The 20,456-nt window shown below is 48.5% G+C and overlaps 1 protein-coding gene across 6 annotated transcripts in view; it reads left to right on the top strand.

Moving 5' to 3' along the window:
* LOC102159001 (neuroblastoma breakpoint family member 6-like) overlaps positions 1-20,456 on the top strand; it is a 31,278-nt gene that overhangs the window by 9,558 nt on the left and 1,264 nt on the right. For 3 of the 6 annotated variants that reach the window (XM_021081897.1, XM_021081898.1, XM_021081899.1), the window contains exons 3-15: positions 592-672; positions 4,883-5,232; positions 7,044-7,248; positions 7,798-7,912; positions 9,939-10,153; positions 11,301-11,355; positions 12,198-12,412; positions 13,411-13,465; positions 14,532-14,746; positions 15,819-15,870; positions 16,641-16,834; positions 17,553-17,780; positions 19,185-19,390. In XM_021081897.1, the coding sequence (XP_020937556.1) occupies positions 7,071-7,248; positions 7,798-7,912; positions 9,939-10,153; positions 11,301-11,355; positions 12,198-12,412; positions 13,411-13,465; positions 14,532-14,746; positions 15,819-15,870; positions 16,641-16,834; positions 17,553-17,780; positions 19,185-19,381 (1,719 nt within the window). In that variant the 5' untranslated portion in view covers positions 592-672; positions 4,883-5,232; positions 7,044-7,070 and the 3' untranslated portion in view covers positions 19,382-19,390. The remainder of the gene's footprint in view (positions 1-591; positions 673-4,882; positions 5,233-7,043; positions 7,249-7,797; positions 7,913-9,938; positions 10,154-11,300; positions 11,356-12,197; positions 12,413-13,410; positions 13,466-14,531; positions 14,747-15,818; positions 15,871-16,640; positions 16,835-17,552; positions 17,781-19,184; positions 19,391-20,456) is intronic. The other 3 variants (XM_021081900.1, XM_021081901.1, XM_021081902.1) reach the window with 3 other exon arrangements.

Below are 20,456 nucleotides of genomic sequence, written 5' to 3'. Positions count from 1 at the left end.
AGTGATGGCCCTACCTTCCAAAGAACAAAGAGAGCCACCGGCTTCCCCTGCTCTTATGGGAATGGCAGGCCCTTTAATTAAAAAAGCTGGGACCATGGCTCTTCCTCTAGGGCTATGGAATCAAGGAGATCCCATGGCAGGTGACCTAGGATGAGGTAGAGGAGATTTTATGACCATGGCCTCACAGGGGTGGAGAAAATGGTAGAGGCTTTTGAGGCCACACGCGAGTAGGCTCAGAGGGACATCACATCTGAGAAAACATGTTTAGCAAACTTATGGACCTCGCGCTCTATAAATATTTATCCCATGATTTGCCGTCATTGTGTACGTAACTAAGCTCTATTGTATTAGACGAGTAGTGACTGGTTCGTGGCGGTCAGGAGTCTTCATATCAGCACACACACCTGAAATGGAAGTGGTATGTCTTTGGGGAAAAGGTCAAACTAATAAAGGCATTATTTCTCATTTTCCGATTTTTGTTTTTGAGCTAACGGAAGATTTGACGATCAAACTACTATGCTGACTATGATGCTGATTTAAACGTGGCTCTGATGATTTTGATAAAACAAAGTGAAACACCTGTTTTGACAGATTGCTGCAGTAGCATCCAGGACTGTCAGTGGAAGTGGGGAATGACATGACACCACCTTTTGGACACCCAGCTGGCAAGAGGTCAAAGAGGAAGGGACAGTCAGCCCACTGTATACAATGACAAGCGAGACCTAACGCTCAAGTTGGTTCAACACAAACCAGTGAGAAGGAATCTATGGTCATAGGGAGTCTTGGGCCCAGGCTAAAGGGTGGAGCTTTGGGAAACAGATCTCTCAAATGCAACACAATGGAAAGAGTTTTTGTTCAGGAGTTAGAAGAGGGAGTATGTTGGGGATGTTAGTTTTCCCCACTTTGGAGTTCCGTCATGGCTCAGCGGAAACAAATCTGGCTAGCCTCCATGAGGACACAGGTTCGATCTCTGGCCTCGCTCAGTGGGTTAAGGATCTGTTGTTGCCCCAAACTGCACTCTGGGTCACAGATGCGTTTTGGATCCTGTATTGCTGTGCCTGGGAATTTCCATATGCCGCCATTGCGCTTGCAGAAAACAAACAAGCAAAGAAACAAAACACCCACACACAGCATAGTCAAAGTAGTTGGTATAAAATAGGGAACAAAGTTGCATGGCTAGCTCTGCCTGACCTCAGGAATTAGTTTATAGTCATCATGGTCAAATCAGGATGGAACTGTTGCAATGATACTTCAAGGGATCAAGGGACCAGAATAAGGAGTCCAAAAATAAACCTTTGCCTACAACAAGACTGATGTTGTTGACCAATGCAGAGAGGTAACCCCGTGGAGAAAACATATTCTTTTCAACTGATTGGTGAAGGATGATCTACTTCAGCTTTTTGACTAATAGATGTCTATATGCATGTGAGAAGTCGTTACATTACTGGGCTGAATCCATACCTCATACCTTGTACAATAAGGAACTCAGGATAGATCATAGACCTAAATGTAAACCAGGACTTCCCCTCATGGCTCAGTGGTTAACGAATCTGACTAGGAACCATGAGGTTGGAGTTTGATCCCTGGCCTTGCTCAGTGGGGTGGGGATCCAGCATTGCCGTGCACTGTGGTGTAGGTCACAGATGTGGCTCAGATCCCAAGTTGCTGTGGCTCTGGTATAGGCCAGAGGCTACAGCTCCGATTGGACCCCTAGCCTGGGAACCTCCATATTCCCCAGTTGCGACCCCAAAAAGACCAAAAAAAAAAAAAAACCGGAAAAATTAAATGGAACCCGAAAACTTGTAGGAGAAGACCTAGAGGGAAATACTTGTGACTTTAGGTTAGAAAGAGGTTTCTTAGATGAGGCCAAAGATATAACCACTTGAAAAATACATTGATTTATAAATATTCATAAAAATTTAGAAACCATATTGGTCTTGAAGACACTGGTAATACATGAAAGGTCAAGCTGCAAATAGTGGGAAATATTTGTAAATCACAAACCCGACTGAGGACCTAAATGCACACTCTCTCATAACTCTTAAAACTGATATTGAAAGGACCACAAAATCCACTTCAGTGGGGTGAAAGATTTCTGTAGGGATTTAGGACCCAGGCAGTTGAGTCATCCACCTTTATTCCTCTTTTGCAAATTGCTTTGATAAATGGAGCACATTGGAATTTCCATATAAATTTGAGAATTAGCGTGTGAATGTCTTCCCAGATACCTACTAGAAGTTTGCTTGGGATTCAGTAGTTGTGTCCACCACAGTGAGACTTGACATTGAGCCCTATTGAGTTTCTCATCTACAGCACCTTTTCCATTGATTTAGTCGCCATTTCTCTCATTCTTTAATTTGTGAAAGTAATGGTCTGTGGTGTTCATCATACTGTTCTCACACATATTTTTTCTCGGAAGGACATGCAATCAAAGAATTGGTCAAAGACTTGTAGAAACTCTTCCAGAACAAGATACGTAATTGGGCCACAAGAACATAAGTGTCAGTGGTCAGAGAAACAAATTAAAACTACAGCGAGTTCCAATTATATATTCATTACCGTGGTGAAATTGAAAGAGATTGAAAATATCTTATGTGGTAAAGGTGTAAAGCCACCAGATGTTTCTTACACTTGGGGGAATGAGTAGTCATTCAGGCACTTTGAAAAGCTGAATGACAGTTCAGCACACACCCATCATGTGAGCAGCCTTTCCATTCCTAGGTGTTTACAGAGTATGTCCCCATAACAACCCGCACTTGAGTAGCCATGATGAGTTTCTTCAAAAGGACTGAACCCTGGAAACTACAGGGACATCCATTAGTTGGTGAATGTATGAACTGACACAAAGTATAGAAACAAAGGAATAGTGCTTAGCAAGAAAAAGGCAGGCACTGCGGTTGCTTGTAAGATGATGGAGATACTCTGAATCAAGCGGGGTGGAGGAATGCAGACAGGAAAGAGGCCATGCATAGTTTGATTTATATAAGAGTGTTAAAACTGCAAACTCATCTCTAATGGCAGTGGTTGCCTGGGGCTGAGGGTTGAGGGAGTGAAGGAAAGCAAAGGGGTCCAAAGGTTGTGAGGACATGGACACACCGTGTATCAGATGGTAGCTGTAGTTTTCATAGTGTAACCATCTATCAAAGTGCACTTGATTGTATACTCTAAAGTGATGTAGTGTGTTGTGTCTGAATTATTCCTCAAAAGAATTCATGTAAGAGTGTACTGCATTCCTCCAGACCAGCAGTGAATATGTAGCAAATGAAATTCAATAGAACACACTTGTGAGTCCCATCCCTAATTATTAAATGTTTAAGCACATATGCACTGAAGACTCCTGAAAACCCTTGCTGAGGACATGAAAGAGCCAAATAGGAGGTCCCACCATGGCCCAGTGGGTGAAGACTCTGACTGTAGCGGCCAGGTTGCTGTGGAGCTTCAGGATCAATGCCAGCCTGGCTGCAGTGGGTTAAAGGATCTGGCACTGGCACAGCTGCACCTTGAAGTCAATCCCTGGCCCACAAATGTCCCTAGGGCATGGGTGTGGCCGTTAAATTTAAAAAGACCTAAATAGGAGTTCCCATTGTGGCCCAGAGGTTAAGGACTCCAACTAGGAACCATGAGGTTGTGGGTTCGGTCCCTACCCTTGCTCAGTGGGTTAACGATCTGGCGTTGCTGTGAGCTGTGCTGTAGGTTGCAGACGCGGCTCGGAACCCGCATTGCTGTGACTCTGGCATAGGCTGGTGGCTACAGCTCCGGTTAGACCCCTAGCATGGGAACCTCCATATGCCCCGGAAGCCGCCCAAGAAATAGCAAAAAGACAACAACAACAAAAAAAATAAAATAAAATAAATAAATAGACCTAAATAAATATATATAATATACATATCATATGCATAGGTTTAAACTCCTAATACTGTTTGAATGTGAAATCAACATTATTTGAAATCATATTGCCCCAGGCATTCTGGGGATGATTTGCAAACTACTTATAAAACGTATGTGGAAACCACCCTCCCTAGATTGGCCCAGACGACTGTGGAGAGGCATTAAGTTAGAGGCCTTACTCTAGGAGATTTCCAAGCTCATGTTGAAACCATAGCCACGAGGCGTTCCTGTTGTGTCTCCGCGGGTTAAGAACTCGACATTTTCTCTGGGAGGATGCAGGTTTGATCCCTGACCTAGCTCAGTGGGTTGAGGATCCAGCCTTTCCATAAGCTGCAGCATAGGCTGCAGATGGGGCTCAGATCGAGGGTTGCCCTGGCTGTGGGGTAGGCCTGCAGCAGCCCGTTCGACCCCTAGCCTAGAAACTTCCCTGTGCCGCAGGTGTGCCCCTAAAAACCATAGTAATGTAGACACTGTGGTATTGGTCCAAGTAAAGACAACACAACGATAACCGTGTGATAAGATTGGAGAATAGAAAATTGACCCGCACCCATGTGCAATTCTTTGATTCAGCTGAGCTATGTAACATATGCAATCTTTAAGCTTCTCATACTTTACCATTTTGAAAGTGACAAGGCAGTCCATAGACCAGCAGTCTATTTTATTTGCTGTGCATATATCCGACAAGGAATTTCTCCAAATAATACGGGGAACTTTTACACATCACGCAAGAAGTTATAGACGCCATAAATTCTTAATTAGCGGAAGATTTGAAGAGTCACTTTAGAGCAAAAGATATCTAAAGTGGACCATCAGCTCTTGAAAACCCAAATGGGAAAGCACTGCAGATCTCAGAATGGCTAAAATGAAGGTTTGTCGGAAATGGGGGCACCTGGAACTGGCCTGTCTTGGGGGACAGCGTAGGAATGGAACATGACCCAACTGCACTGCAAATGGTGTCCGTTTCTACCCTATCACCAAGCACTTCTCTTCTCAGGTGCATCTGCCTCGGAGACACAGTGCCTATCTCCAGACGATCATTTGTTCAGCAATAGCCATACCTCCTTTATGCATAATCATTCAAAATATATGTCTTTGTCATCAGAAAAATAGATAATCAAATTGTGCTATACTCCTAAAACAGAATATCTCCTAGCATAAGTATACAACCAAATGACTGATGCAACCAATTGCGATGGAGCCTCAAAACCAGACACTGGTTGAAAGAACACAGAGAAAGGGACCCTCCTGCATCTTTACAATTCAGTGACACGCAAGAATAAACAAAACTCATCTGTGGGGAGAGGATTCCGGCCCTGTTTGTCTGTGGAAGATGGGAATTGACTGGTAAGTAGCACGGGAGAAGTTCGGGAATGGTGGAGGTGTAGTCTCTTGATCTGGGTGGTGATTCCACAATGGATACAGCATGTTGAGTGTACTGAGCTGTGCTCATAAGTTGTGTGTGTTTTTGTTCTAGTAACTTATATGTCAGTATAGAAGGGATGGCATTAAGAAAGGGGGGTGACAAAGACAAAAAGAGTGACAGATGGCAGCAAATGGGTAACAGATATTCACCGTGTAAATAATAAGGATGCGTTGAGAAGAAAACCAAAGTGACTGAGCAGAGCAAACACTACAGAGTATACTTAAGAGAAAAGATAAGGAAATTTAAAAGTTCAACTCATATTAAATGACAGACGGCCCTGTTGGGAAAATCACCCCGGAACGACCATCACAGACCTCATCTCCATTAAAAGTACTGTCATTCTGTTGACTATAATGGGAGAAGGTGGGTTTTAATGCCCAAGAGAAATGGTTTCTAATGCACAATGCTTTCCTCACCAAATGTGTGGTCTGGGGAAATTTTATAACCGCTGAGATTTTCTTCATAAGGAAAATAACTTATGATTATTCAGATAGTTCATAGGATTAGATACGATCCCTTTAACTATACTAGGTGCTGGGAACATACCTGACTTTGTCCCTCCTTTGTCCACTGTGTAGTTATGGACAGAATACAGTTGGCAGGGGACAGATAAGATGTTCCCAAATAAATATTCCCCACTCGCCATTTCTAGAAAGAAGTCATGTTCATAATTGAAGGAATAGGAGAGGAACAAGAGTCTTTTGAACAGCCATCCCCAAACCTTGACCTTGGCTAGTTTGCATCTAAAAGCAGCCTTGGCAACATCTTGGCCAGGACCAGCCCCTGCAGTGTTCCCTGTCTGGAATGGAATGAGGAGGTACAGTAGAGCTTAGAACAGCCTTGACCCACAGGTTTGATCCCTGGCCTGGGATCTCCGAAGTTTGGGTTGTTAGGATTATCCAAAAGCCAACAGGCTGCCCCAGTGAAGAGAGGACTCTGACATAACACAGAGATGCAGCAAAAAGAGCACTGAATCGGGACAGAATACTTCTACTAATTATTCCTTCCCTTAGCATTATACTCAGCTTTTGTCCTACACGTTTATGTCACAGATCACATTGGGGAAGCCCAAGGAAGAACTTCATGACAGTCTAAACGTTTGATGTCTTTCACTGGTGGAAGAGATTTAGAATGTGTTAACATTTCCAGAGAAGGTGGGGGGACTTCGTGAGAGCCCTTAAGACAATAGGACATGTTGGGAAACTACTTGTGTCTTGATTTTTGGGTAAACAGAGGAGAGTGAAGATGAGAGCTCTGCGCAGATGTGTTTTGGAGGGAGGAAGCTAGCGCAGTGGTATTAGCACAAGTGCAGACACCTATGAAGTGTGGCTGCTGAGGGGGTGTCCCCATGGCTGGCGACCTTCCCAAGGCACCAGGCAGCCTTGTGTATCAGCATGGCCTAGGCCTCTGAATCCAGGGGCCCCCAAGATTCCATCAACCCTCCCCCCACCTTCCAGTTCTGTTGTGGCAACTCCAGACAGTTCCCTGGCACCCTGGGTCCCCCTTCCTCACGCCAGGCCCCATCTGAGCTACAGGCAGGGCCCTGGGCTCTGAGCTCTAGCATCTTGAACTTGGTTTCTGTGGATACAGACCCTCCGGTGTTGTGGGGTGTTGATTCGCGTGTGCCCAATGGTAAGTTAAGAATTCCAGTTTTCCTCATCCCTCATTCCCGCTTCAGCCTATGGGATTCCACGTGCTTTAATCCACCCTGTGCTGGGTGTCTTCTCCCCAGGCCCTGGCTCTCCTGCCACGTGTCACCATGGCAGTGTCTCTTGGCCCTTCATCAGACTTGAGGGCACAACACAAACTCATGCGAGAGAACCAGGAGCTTCAGCGGCAGCTGGCCCAGAGCAAGCAGGACTTCCGAGACCTCAGGGAGAAATTCCTTGTATCCGAAGCTACTGCCTACTCCCTGGCCAACCAGCTGCAGAAATACCGTACGTCCTAGGGGTCGGGGGCAACCAAGCGATGAGTGGTCACTGGCTTCCTTCTAGGAAACGAAACACTCTCCAGACTTGATCTTCTCTCCCCTTTGTCAAAATGAATTTCATTCTGACCACAATCCAGGGCAGGCAGAGGTGGCTCTTTCTCCCTCAGTTGGCAGAGGGTGGGAGAACTGAGGCACCAAGGAACTGCCCCCTCAGGCCCCTGCTCCGTGTCTCACCTCAGAGGGAACAAGTCCTGGGAACGTGGCCCTTGATTGAGGGTCAGTCTGGGGGTGTGTGAATTCTGACCTTGCCAAACAGCAGTTAATCTTGTCTCGTTCCTTTCTGTGCCTTGGAGCTTGTCTTTCCTCAGCTCTAAAATGGGGAGGACTGGAAGGCCGTGCAGTTGGGAGCCCGAGGAATCAGATGTGGAAATCCCTGCGTAGAGCCTGGTAACGGGCTTACACCTGCCCTTGGGATGGACTCTGCCTCCTCCCTTGAAGGCAGTGACCACAGCCGCGTGTCCAGCTTCCCCCTGAGGCAGCGTCTCTGTTTTTGCAGAGTGTGAAGGGCACAGAGACATCATTGAATCCGTGCTGGGGGAGAAGCTAGAGTTTAAGGTGGTGAAGCTGGCAGAGAGGCTGGCAGAGGATCCAGCGCTGGCCAAGAGGTTCCGGTAAGGAGGGTTCTGTGCAGGGAGGCCAGTGGAAGGTCTAGGCCTCTGTGAAGTGGGGCCAGGAGTGACACTGGGCCAGGAGAGGACCGAACTGCTCATGGCAGGCACCCAGGCACAGATACTCATGACGTAATCAGAGAACAGCCACTGGTGAAGTATGGAGTACAGTTGTTATTCAGAGCCTCATTTAACATGATTTTTTTTTTTTTGACTTTTAGAGCCATGCCTGTGGCATCTGGAGGTTCCTAGGCTAGGGGGTTCGAATCAGAGCTTTAGCCACCAGCCTACGCCAGAGCCATAGCAACCCTGGATCTGAGCCACGTCTGCAACCTACACCACAGCTCAGGGAAACGCCAGATCCTTACCAAGCTGAATGAGGCCAGGGCTCGAACCTGCAACCTCATGTATACTAGTTGGGTTCATTTTTAACTGAGCCATGACAGGAACATCCCATGCTTTTTTTTGTCTTTAATTTTTCTTCTTTTGGTCATGCTCAAGGCATAGAGAAGTTCCCATCCCAGGAATCAAACCAGCACCATGTGTAAATCAATCATACTTTCCTTTAAAAATGTTTTAAAATAAAATATATGAAAGCAGATATACCCCAGGATCCTACTGTATAGCACAGCATATGCAAAGACTATGAAAAGGATCTATATATATGTAACTGAGTGACATTGCTGTTCAGCACACACTCCACAAAATTGTAAAACAACTAAACTTCCAACATTGTTCTTTTTTGAAAAAGCAAAGTAATCCCAGCACAGCAGCAGAAATTTGAGCCACAAATGTGACAATGCTGGAGACTTAACCACATGCTATCATGAAACTCCAGTTGTTATTCAAAGCCTCATTTTCCATGTCTTTTTTTGTTTTTGTTTTGTTTTTGTTTTTTGTCTTTTAGGGCCTCACCTGCGGCATATATGAGGTTCCCGGGCTAGGGGTCAAGTCAGACCATAGTTCACGGCAACGCCAGATCCTTAACCCAGAGCAAGGCCAAGGATCGCACTTGAATCTGCATGTATGCTCATTTGGTTTGATAATCACTGAGCCATAATGGGAACTCTGCATGCTTTTTAAAAAGTTTTCATTTTTTGGTCATGCTCAAGGCATAGGGAAGTTCCCATCCCAGGAATCAAACCAACACCACATATAAATCAACTATACTTTAATTTAAAAATGTTTTAAAATTAAATATATGAACACAGATATATCCCAGGATCCTACTTATATAGCACAGCATGTGCAAAGAATATGAAAAGGAATCATAATATATGTATAACTGAATGACATTGCTGATCAGCACACACTCACACAACATTGTAAAACAACTATAATCCGCTATTTCTTTTAAAAAAGTAAGAAAGGAAACAACCGAGATATGAGCCACAAAAGTGACAATTCCGGAGAGTTAACCACAAGCTACCAGGAAACTCCAACTCTGCTATTTAAACAAATCATTGATCTGAAATCACAGCACATGAAATTCACCAAATTCAAATCAAGTGAAGAGCTCAGGAGCATTTTGTCCATTTGCAGTGTTTTGTGATGCCAACCTCCTTTCCCTTCCCTCACAATCCCCTCCTGACTGACTCGAGCTTGGCCTCCATCCTGGACCCTGGCATTCTCTTGGTCTTTCGAATTCACACCAGCCGGACTGTCCACACCGGGTGTCTGGCTTTGTGTCAGTGCCTGCCAGTGCCTGATGTGTATTTTCGTGTGGAAACGGGCATGGCTGAGGGAAGACCTGGAGCGCCCTCTCCATGAAGCAGGTGTAGGAGGACACTGGGGTTGTTCCCAGAAGAACACGAGGAATGGGATGTCAAGGACTCTCAGGGGAGCTCTGGCTGTTCCAGAGGCCGCCTTTGTTGTCCGTCCCCCTTTCTCTCCGCCCCAGAAAGGTCACCCCCTAGGTGTCAGACTTCTGCATCGAGAGCTCCTTGGGGATGCCAGGGAGCATCAAACGCCCTAAGAGTGTGTGGTCCATGTCTCTGGGATTTCAAATTGTACCTGTGTGCCCCCTCAGGGAATTGGATGTCCTGATTCACGCTCAGGCAAGAGAGCTGACCCAGTTACGGCAGAAGGTGAAGGAAGGGAGGGATGACTGTGTCCTGCTCGTTCAGCACCTCACCGACCTCCTCACCCACAAAGACCTTGACAAGGACCAGGGGCAGGGCTTGCGAGAGCAGCTGACTGAGGGACACAAGCTGGCAGAGCGCCTCGCCCGCAAGTTCAGCCCAGGTAAGGGGGCCACGGACCCCGATTGCACTGGGCAGCTCCATGGTCCCCAAGAGTCTTCACACCTCACTAGGCATGTTTTGGGGATTTGTAGGCTGTGCTTGCAGACTATGGTATTCCTGGGCCCGGAACTGAACCCGTGCCACAGCAGTGACAACAGCAGATCCTTAACCCACTGGGCCCCAAGGGAGCAGCTCACTAGGAATGTTTTTTTAGAGCTGTTCGGTTTTCATGGCCCATTAGGGGCTGTGGTAGGACTAGGATGGGCTGAGGGTGAGGACAGAGGGGAAACAAACGCATAGGGTAGGGGAAAGAGTATTCCGACTCTTCTGCCTCCTCCTTGATGGACGAGGGCCTTCGTGCAGGAGGCAGCATGCACCCAGGGATAAAGCACAGAAAGGAGGCTGCGACAGGAGGCAGCCTGTGGAGGGAAAGGAGCCCTGGCCTACGTGTGACAGTTGCCTGCTTCCAGCCTGAGTGCTGCCTTTAGAACTGGGACTGAGTGACGGACTGTTCCTCTCCGGATACCTGTTTCCTCATCTGTATAAGGGATCAATCACTCGATGGTGGCCTTAGTGATGAAATGTGGGGATGTGAACAAATGTAGTTGAGAAAAATGAAGGCCCCTTCGTGTGAGGGGTTGGAGAAGGTCCTTGATGTACTTGATGAACTTGGTGCTGGGAAAGCTGTCTAGGGTGGAGCACATTCCATGGAGAGAATTTCCCTTGATACCACACACACAAGCCCACTTGATGAGCCCGTGATGTCCCCAGATGGAGGGATGTGGGGTTTGGTGTTTCTTCCTCTCCTTGTAGAAAGGAGAGGATCTTGTGAGAGCTGCCAAAAAATACAGAGCAGGAGTTTATGGTGAATTTGTGGCAGGAGGGATGATACCGTTGTACAGGTTGAGATGGAAGCTGGACGCCAGTGCCGTGACATAAGGAAGAAGAGACAACTGCAATGTTTGCCTGATGACGTGGTGATCCAGCCCTTTGGAGGCAAGGAAATTGCTAAAAGACAATGCGTTAGACCATCACCACTATCCTAACTCTCACATAGATATGTATGGCTCCATGGCCACATGAGTGCTTGTGTTTGTCGTGGGTGAAGTGGGCAGAAGCTGACTGGGGAGTTCTGAATTTGTTTACAGAGAGTGATGAAGACGAGAAGGAGGACGACGACGAAGCAGCAGCACTCACCCCCAGGTAACAGCACCTGTCAGGATGTGGTCATGGGGAGATAAAATATGGAGAGGTCCCAGGAAGAAGAGTAAGTGAGGTCAAGAGAGTCACAGATGCCAGATGCCAGGAGAAGCAAAGTGCAGACTGAATTTTCTTCCTTCCCTCCTCCCACTCGGGCTTGCCTGTGTCTTGTCTCTGTGGCACCTGTGTGTGTGACCCAAGGCAATGCACTGCCCTTAGGATCTCCTGTGCACACAGGGAATATCTAGCCTCTCCTACATGAACTCCAGGGAGTGAAAAATATCTCTTCCCACCAAGCTGTCTAGGGTCACTGGGAGGAATTTAACTAAAAGTAAATAACTTGAAAAATGTAACACTAACAAAATTATCCAGATGTCCCAAATGTACTTGTCATGTGACAGTCGTTCTAATAAGATGCCTTAGAGGGCTTTCTGTTCCTAAAGGAAGGCATAACATCTCTGGGAGTCTGTTTTGCAATAGTAGGTGAATTCCCATGGCTGCTTTATGTTGAATATCATGCGACTCAGGCACATGGTGCCAGCACCTGGTGTGGTAGTTCATGTGTGGCTCATGTTCCTGAAAGCCCCACACTGGGATGGCTGAGTGTCCTTCCTCATCAGACGATGTGTGGCCAGGGCAGGGAGCACGTGCTGGTCTCTCTGCCTCCCAACCTGTGGAGCCACACTGCCCTTCACACACAGCAGCACAGTTACCTTCTTCTTTAAGGATATTGCCCTTTTGCTTTCTGGGACCACTCCCTGTGCCTCCCCTGCGACCACCCGGGACAGCTTGGTGTCTGTCCCTCTTAGTTTAATGTTCCGTCATTCGTTTCCCACCTGGCACAGCGTGGAAGTGCAGGAGGTTGCAAAGGAGGAGGTGCTACAGGAATCCCAGGATGAATGCATTTCGACCCCTTCAATGGTCCAGGAAAGGTCTGACTGCACCCAGCCTTCGGGTGATGGCACATGTGCATCTGATGAGCCAAAAGTTGGCCCTGCTGCAGATGGAGCCTGTGCTGGCTCCCACGCCAAAGAGGATGACGTTCCAACCCCTCACCCAGGTAGCCTGCTTATTCTTTGTTCCCCACAACCCGTCTAGACTGAGCAAGGTCTTCTTCGAAGGTAGACCCTGTAGATATATGTCGGTTCGAGTCAGGGGAAAAGATGGATTATGAGACCCAAACACCAGGTTAGGTCAGGGAGCCTTCATCCCTTCCTAGGTCGAGGTCATGCCTCTGTCCACCTGGACCCACTTTCAGGCCAATGGACCCCAGTCAGGTGTGACAAAGTCTCACTCAGCCCAGCTGGACATCCTCAGGAAGTGACTGTCAGACCTAGTTTGGGGCACATGTGTGTTGTCCCCTGTAATGATCTAAGTTTTCATGCTGTAGGAGGTCCTGGCCTTTCTATCCCTGTGCGGACCCAAGGGCAGACCTGACTGTGTGTGAGGAGACGAGGGTTCCCTGCTTTCCCTGCTCTGAGCCCCCGTCTCCACGGTCTCTGTGTTGGCGTGTCTTAGCTCAGCAGTCATCTGAAATGCAGACAGAGTCCCCTCTCCCCCTGCCTTCCTTGAATGTTTCCATGAAGGTAGTGCGTCCAGCCTTGCATGGCCATTGTTTCTGTGTAGCACCAAGTACTCCTTTCCATTGGAGAGTTGACACAATCCATCCATCCCTCTAGTCTCACGTATAAGTTCCTCTAAGCCATCAACAACTACATTATCCATTGGGACGAACGAGTAGTGTAGAAACAATTCTAGATCATACCTCAGCTCATTTTCTAAGATCTCTGGGGGAAATCCACTCTCTTAGCCATCTGTATAGCCTCAGCAGAGAGGATGCTGGGAGAAGGTTCTTCCAGATCAGGAGGCGATTCCCTAATGGGTCTGGCCGCAGTGCTAATTCTCCTAAGCCTTCACTGAAGTGTCCCGGATCATCTCTGCCGAGGTACTCTGTTCTGACACTGAGAATATTAATGTCGTTGTGGTCGGTGTGTGCACTGAGTTGCCAAGTGTGAGCAGTGCTTAACTCGTGTGACATATTGTCTCTGAATTTCTTAGCAGAAAATCAGAATGGTCATGAGGAAGTGGATGGACAAGAGCCACTGCCCCCCAGGTAACTCTGAAGCTTTGAGGGCTGTGAATGTCGGTACTGATACCAGGAGACCTCAGACGCAGGGAACACCAGAAATTGCTCAGTATAAAATAACTCTTTCATCCCTTCAGGCAACAGTCAAATATCTCCTTTGGTAACAAAGTTGTCTATTTCCCTTGGGATAGTGGTACGGGTTTCAATTTCTTTATTTTATTTTATTTTCAGTCTTTTGAGGGCCGCACCCATGGCATTTGGAGGTTGCCAGGCTAGGGGTCTAATGGGAGCTGTAGCTGTAGCTGTAGCTGTAGTCCATAGCCTATGCCACAGCCACAGCAACGCAAGATCCCAGCCGTGTCTGTGACCTACACCACAGCTCGGGGCAACACCAGATCCTTAACCCACTGAGCAAGGCCAGGGATCCAACCCACAACCTCATGGTTCCTAGTCAGATTGGATTCTGCCGCACCACGACAGGAACTCCCATGGGTTTCCGTTTCTTAATCCCTCAAGGTTAGTGATACACAGTGAGTAGCCACAGGTGAAAGAGTCAAATACAAGAAATCCTGCAATCACCAGTCCTCTCCTGGGGAGTTAAACCCGGGGGAGACGCACATCTGCTTTGAGTCCTTTTGGCATCAGCATGTTAGTCAGTGTTGGGAGGCTGGGGAAGAACCTGGAAAACCTTTCATATTGTAGCATGCTCTGGATAAAATAGGTCCTGCAGTCTGTATTTCCTCCAGAGCCGTACTCACTCGGACAGTGTACACTCAGTTCCACACAGGGTCTGCAAAACCGAGGGAGCCAGGATTTCAGTCCTCTGTGTGTGCTGGGGTCCTGACTGTGGCCTGAGGGAGAGGTCATTCTCCTCCAGCAGCTGGTTGTGGGGCCAGAACCCCGAGCCTGTGCTGTTCTCTCTCCCTCCCCATGGCAGCCACACTCCGCCTCACATCTAGGAGAGTGGCTTCTCCCTTCTGGAAGAAGACTGCCGCTTTGCTCTCTGTGTCTGCTCCCTATGCCTCCCCTGAACAGGAGCTAGAAAACCTCCTCTGAGTTTACTTTTCCGTCTTCCCCTCCGCATCTGGCACAGCGCGGAGTTGCAGGAGGTTGCAAAGGAGGAAGTGCTCCAGGCGTTCCCAGATGAAGCTGTTTTGGCTCCTTGCATTCAGCAGGAAGGTTCTGACTGCTACCCGCCTTGCAGTGATGGAAAACTGGCATTTGATGAACAGAAAAAGGGGTCTGCTCTGGATGGAGCCTGTGGTTGCTCTCCTGCTGCAGAGGGTGAAATTCCAGCTGGTCCCCCAGGTAGCCTGCATGTTCTTTGTTCGCCTAGTCTGATAGGAACTGATAGGAATAATCCCCTTGGGTAGACTGTATGCTGACATAATGTTTGGAACCTGGCACTGCAGTTGCCTTTAAAGCTTGCTTGCTGGTGCTAAAATCTCTTAGCTTTTGTTTCTCTGTAATGCTTTTCATTTTTTTCCCCTTCAATTGCCTTTAAAATGACATAGTCCATGAAGTAATGATTTTGTCCAAGTTCTAGTCATGTTTGCACCACTGGCAATTAATTAGCCCCCAGGCAGTCCTGCCAGACTCACATGTACCTCTGCCACCATGGCCAGGAACTAACGTTCAAGCCTCCTAAGTTTGGGTGAGTCTCCCATCTCCCATGAAATGCTCCCATTGTCATTCCTGAGCAATGTGCCTCCTGAGTTTCTACCCCTCTCTGAGGCTGCTGCCAGTCTTGCTTGTATCTTTGGAAATGTCACAACGCTGTTTCACGTCTGCCAGCCTAGAGTCTGCATCCTTTCATTTGTCTTCCCTTGTCCCGACTCTTCTGGAACCAGAACATAAGCACCACTGTCAACTTTGGTGCATGTCTCTGAAGCGAGGAAGGGCCCTGGAATTTGCAACCTTAGGAATAGAAAGGCCCCTGTTTCTCTGTAGCACTGAAGAGTCTTTGGACTGGCTGGGGTGTAGATTCCACTCGTCCGTCTAAGCTCAGCATGTCCTTCATCTCATGCATTAACAAGCCTTTCAGCTGGAAGAAGCCTGAATATCATAGCAAGCCCTGAGTTCATAGTGAGGAAGTTCCCCAGGATCTGCGGGGAAACATTTATGTTTAGCTGTTTGCAGAGTCTCAGGACATAAGCTAACTGTGAGGGTGACTTATCCTACCAAGGAGGTTTGTCTGGTGCCTCAAGACGGAAACTCAGTGCCCTCTTTTGACACTCTGTCTAGGGCCTCCGGGAATATTTCTCTCACAATAGACTGTTTTCACATTGTGTGTATTTATGACCCTTGCAAATGTGAGGCAAAGGATGGAGCAAATTAAGGGGATCTGCCTAAAGTAACTGTGCTGTTAATTTCTTTGCAGAAAACCCACATGATCGTAATGGGGTGAAAGAACCAGAGCCACCTGTCCCCAGGTAATTTTGTCTATGTGGGGCTGTTCATACAGTAATGACATCTGCAGACCTCTGACCCAGGGAGAAGCAGAAAGTGCTGGGTCTATGTGTGTCCTCCACTTTGCCAACCAGCAGTTCTCCTGTTGTGTGACATTTTCTGCTCTCATGGTGGCGCCCGTGTTGTTTCCCGTCTCTCGTTATGCTCTCAAGGGTAGTGACCCCCAGTCAGGTGACCCACGTGAACTATGTCCCAGGGGTCTGTGGCACTCACTTGTTCTCTCACGTCTGCTGTCTGCCTGTTTGGCATCAGCATGTTGGCATAGGTTTCATAGCAAGAAATGGAGACTGACAGTGATAGTATATTATTGCCACCATAATGAGAGACAGAGGCCTTGATGGCCTGAGATGCCTGGGATTCCAGAGGCGCCCCCCCACCCCCCTCCCCATGCTGTAGGCCCATTCCCACCCCTTTCCCACTTTCAGTGCCATCGAAATGAAGGGCTGACACCACTGTTACGTGACACTCTGTGTTGTGGGTCATGACTGTACCGTATGGAGGTATTCGGTCTCCTCCTCATCAGCTTGTCGTTGGCCAGAGCACTGAGGACCGACTGTCCTCGCTATTTCCTGACCCTCTAAAAACACACTCTGCCCCCACCCCAGATACACACCCAGTTTGTCCCTCTCTAATGGGTCAGCCAGCCCCTTGGCGGCCTTCGCCACACTCTTAATCATCTGATCCAAACCACATAGACTCTAAGATTCCTGATCACTCTTGGGTGAATCCTCAGGCCTCCGTCCCCCACCAGGCTCCGCGGGGAGCTGCCGCCGATGGCAGAGTGTGGTGTCCCACTGAACTCACTGGATGGAAGCGCTTGGTCTTGCCCAGGTCTTCCCGACCTGTCGGACTCCTTCTGGCCTTACAGGAGTGCTGCCACCCTCTCATTTGAGAACATGGATGTCCCTGATGCTCACGATGCAACCAGTGAGTACTCAGGGCCCAGACCCCCCTGGAGGGGTGTGTGGTCTCAGGACTGTGCACCGCATGACTTCCCTGAAGAGACACAAATTCTGGTTCTGCAACCCTTCTGTGCCTTAGCTCGTATCAGGACTCAGGCCTGTACTACACTATTTATACTTGCTAGGACCTTGGCCCTTAGCCGACCCCATGTGGGAACAGAACATACATGTGTGGGGAGGCAGAAGAGCCGCCAACACTTATGAAGAAGGACGTTGAGAAGGCTCCAGAATTGGGGTGTTCTCTTCGCTTTGTCCATGTCCTATCGTTGTCCAACTCCCTTTTCTACCAGTACCCGCAGGCTCGAGGCCATACTTCTTCCCCTGGTCTTTTAGTCTTGTGGGCAGACACCAACAACTCTTTCTCCCTCAGGCCTTCTCATTAGGCTGAGGGACTGAGGTATGAGTCAGAGAATAATAGGTGTGACTTTATTGCAAATCAAACCCTCTCGGGTCATGTGGGCAGCTTATTGTCTCAGGGACATCACAGCCTGGCCCCTGGCCTCTCCGCATCCCCAGGCATAGCCATAAAGATGGCATCTCCTTCCCGTACATGATGGCTGCCTGTGTTGTCTGGGTCACTGTGTGGATTCTCTGTTAGGCTGGGTCATCACAAATGGGTGTTCATGGAGGGCTTAGCGAAGGAAACCTTGGATGGGTGCTACTGAACCTGTTATTCTTTTCAGGTGACACCTGGGGGGATTGTCACAAAGTGCCTTTGAGTTTTGGAAGGCCAGAGATGCAAAGTTCACAAGCTCAGCTGCAGACAAGCACCCAGGTGGCCAATGATCTGCAGCTGCCCCTCAGCCAGCATTTAGATCGTGGTGATGGCAAAGCCAGGCTCCGCCTTTCCTCCAACATCCAGGGCTTTACTGCCAACACTGATACTGGGAACCAAGGGCCACTCTTCCGAGGTAAGAGAGAAGAGGGGAATAGGGAGTTCAGGCCAAGGAGATGGGCTACAGAGTTGTGTGTTTTTCCCCCTCTTTTGAAAATAAAGAGCCACCTTCATCGGGAAGTGTACCAGTCGGTCTGTTTGATAACACCTCATTTATCTCAACCTCTTTACTCTTATCCATAGCTGTCAGTTTTTTTCTCATCAGGATTCACTTCTCGGATTTTTTAACGTTCCTCAATCTGATTTTTTCAACCCCTCTCCTCCATGTCGATGGGCATGTGCCATCCTTACCCTCCAGGAGTCTCAACCTCTCCAGCTGGAGCCTCGGGTGCCGGCGGCTTGTCCCTTAGGCGTTGGCCTCACCTGAGAATGAGGAGGGACCCGGGTTCTCAGGTGGAGGTGAGATGAGAAGGAGCAGCACGGAGCAGCCTGGAGAGGCTCCTCGAAAGTGCTCAGGGAGTGTGGGGAAGTGTAGCCCTGACAGGTGCCATTAGGTCCTGGGGTAGCTAGTTGTCTTCTCTTCACTCCTGCCTCTCTTTTTCTTGGCCTTGGCCTCCCACATTCCCAGCCAAGTCCCAAGCTCTCTGGCTGAGTCACTCTTTCTCCTGCTCACTTTCCTCGGAGGCCTGAGCATCAGTCCCGGCTTCACAGAAGATTTTGCAACAATGCATACTTTCCATGCCCTTGACTTTCATACTCCTCGATTTCTCCCCCATATATCTTAGTTCATGCTACCCACCAGACCTTCACTCTCTCCTTCTTCTTGTTTCCGTTCTTTGTTTCAAATTCAACTCATCAGGAGGCTGTTAGAATGAACCGTCAGCAGCCTCATTGGTTTAATGTCCATGCACACTTTGTGGATGTTTTCATTGATCAGCACACCTTCTATACCTCGTGGGGACTGAGTGTGTCTAAACAATATGTGTACGGGATGTGTGTATATGTGGGTGTGTGTATCTATATACATATGCCCTATGATATGTATTGATGCACATTTAACATTGTTTCCAGGTTTAGCCTTCCCCAGGGCTTTTCTGTCCTGAGCTTTTCCTTCACCTGTGACTTTGCTTGGTCTCTACACTCTCATCCCGCCAAATAAGTACAACCCGCGTGTGGCATGGTTTCCTTGTCTTGGTCTTTTCTCCCTGGGAACGTTTTGTTTTTCTCAACGTTATTGTTCTCGACACCTTTTGGGCATTTGGGAGCATGTCTGCCTCATGGTAGTCTCACTAGTATCAGGAGTATCAACAGAAGGAAAGAAGTACCAAATGTCTCCAGTGGCTTCCCTCACCACGCACTTCCCGATGGCCCTACATGTCCCTGGACACTGTCTTTACCGGAGGTCCCTGGGGGTGGAGGAGGGAGTCACAGGAAGATCATGAGTAACGATGGATCCTGTTGGCTGTGGTTTTCTCTTCAGAGCTGGGTCTGGATGCTTCCATCGGAATGAAGACCCCTCCCAAGCTGGAGGGTGAGGGCTCAGCTGCCAGCAGGCAGGAGTGTCACGTGTGTCACCACCTTCATGCCTTAAGTTTCCTGAAAGAGAAGATTATCCAAAGAAAACTGCAGTTCAGCAAGTGGAGACTGGCCTGCAGATTCCCTGGCCTCCTTGCTTAGGCTACCGAGGTAATCACCTCTCAGGCTCCTCCATGCCCTTTCTCCTTATGCACCACAGCTCAGTCTCCCACTAGGTTTTCGCTTCCTCCTTTGTGGACTCCACAGCTCTGGCTCCCTCTGCGTGGTCTTTCCTGCTTTCCAGGGGCTGCCACCCTGCCAGGTCCTTGCCTCTCAGTCTTTTGTTTGCATCTGACTCTGCCGTGCCCCTGCGACTGCTCGCCTGATGTTCCCTCTGTCCTACTTTTAGCCCCAGGAAAGCCTGATCCTGTGGTCTTTTCATCCCAACAGCATCTCTAAGGCTGCTGAATACATGGTGCTTTGCGGGAAATCACACACGCAGTTGGCTTCCTCAGCTTCCTTTCCCTCCCCCTCCAACTCCACTGCCTCTTGCATCCAGGACCACGGTCTTAACGACTCACTTGCATGTGGCTTTCCTTTGGCAACGTGGACCTAGGAAAACCCTTCATGCTCAACTTTTTGCATGAGGAAGGGCTGAAAGTGAGAAAAAGGGTCCTGCTTACAAAAGTTGCATAAGAACCGCGTCATAGGTGGGAATGCTAGGCAGGCTGGAGTCAGGTCCCCTCAGTGCCAGGTGGGCAGTCCTGTGAGGGACACACTGGAGCTGGCATTCGGTGCAGGACAGTAGATGGCGCCCTCCTGGCACGCTGGCCAAACCAAGATGTAGACACCCGGTCATCACAGTGCTCAGGACATGAGGGGAGCAGGCATTCAGACCTCCTGCCCTTTGACTCACCTGCTCCTGCCACACGTGCAGTAAAATTCCAGAACATGACCTGAGTGGGCATCTGAGACCAGGGAATCTAGGAGAGCGTTGTAGTGAATGAACTTTGGACCAAGCTTATGACGACTCAGGGAGAGACAAAGAATACAGGATGAACCTTGCTTCAGACAAACCCAATTGAGAAGGCAGATGGTTTCCATGAGAGTGTCAGAAGGATGACCGGAAACTCTGTGGGGCCAGGGAGAAAGAAGTTCTCGGTGGAAGGGATGGAAAGAAGCAAAAGGAGTGGTGTGAAGTAGTCTAGCCCTAGTAAGTAACTCTAAATCATGTAAT

This window comes from Sus scrofa, unplaced genomic scaffold, assembly GCF_000003025.6.
Source record: "Sus scrofa isolate TJ Tabasco breed Duroc unplaced genomic scaffold, Sscrofa11.1 Contig2508, whole genome shotgun sequence".
NCBI classification, from domain to species: domain Eukaryota; kingdom Metazoa; phylum Chordata; class Mammalia; order Artiodactyla; family Suidae; genus Sus; species Sus scrofa.
The sequence above is the reverse complement of the archived record's forward strand: the minus strand, read 5'-3'. Positions and strand labels throughout refer to the sequence as shown.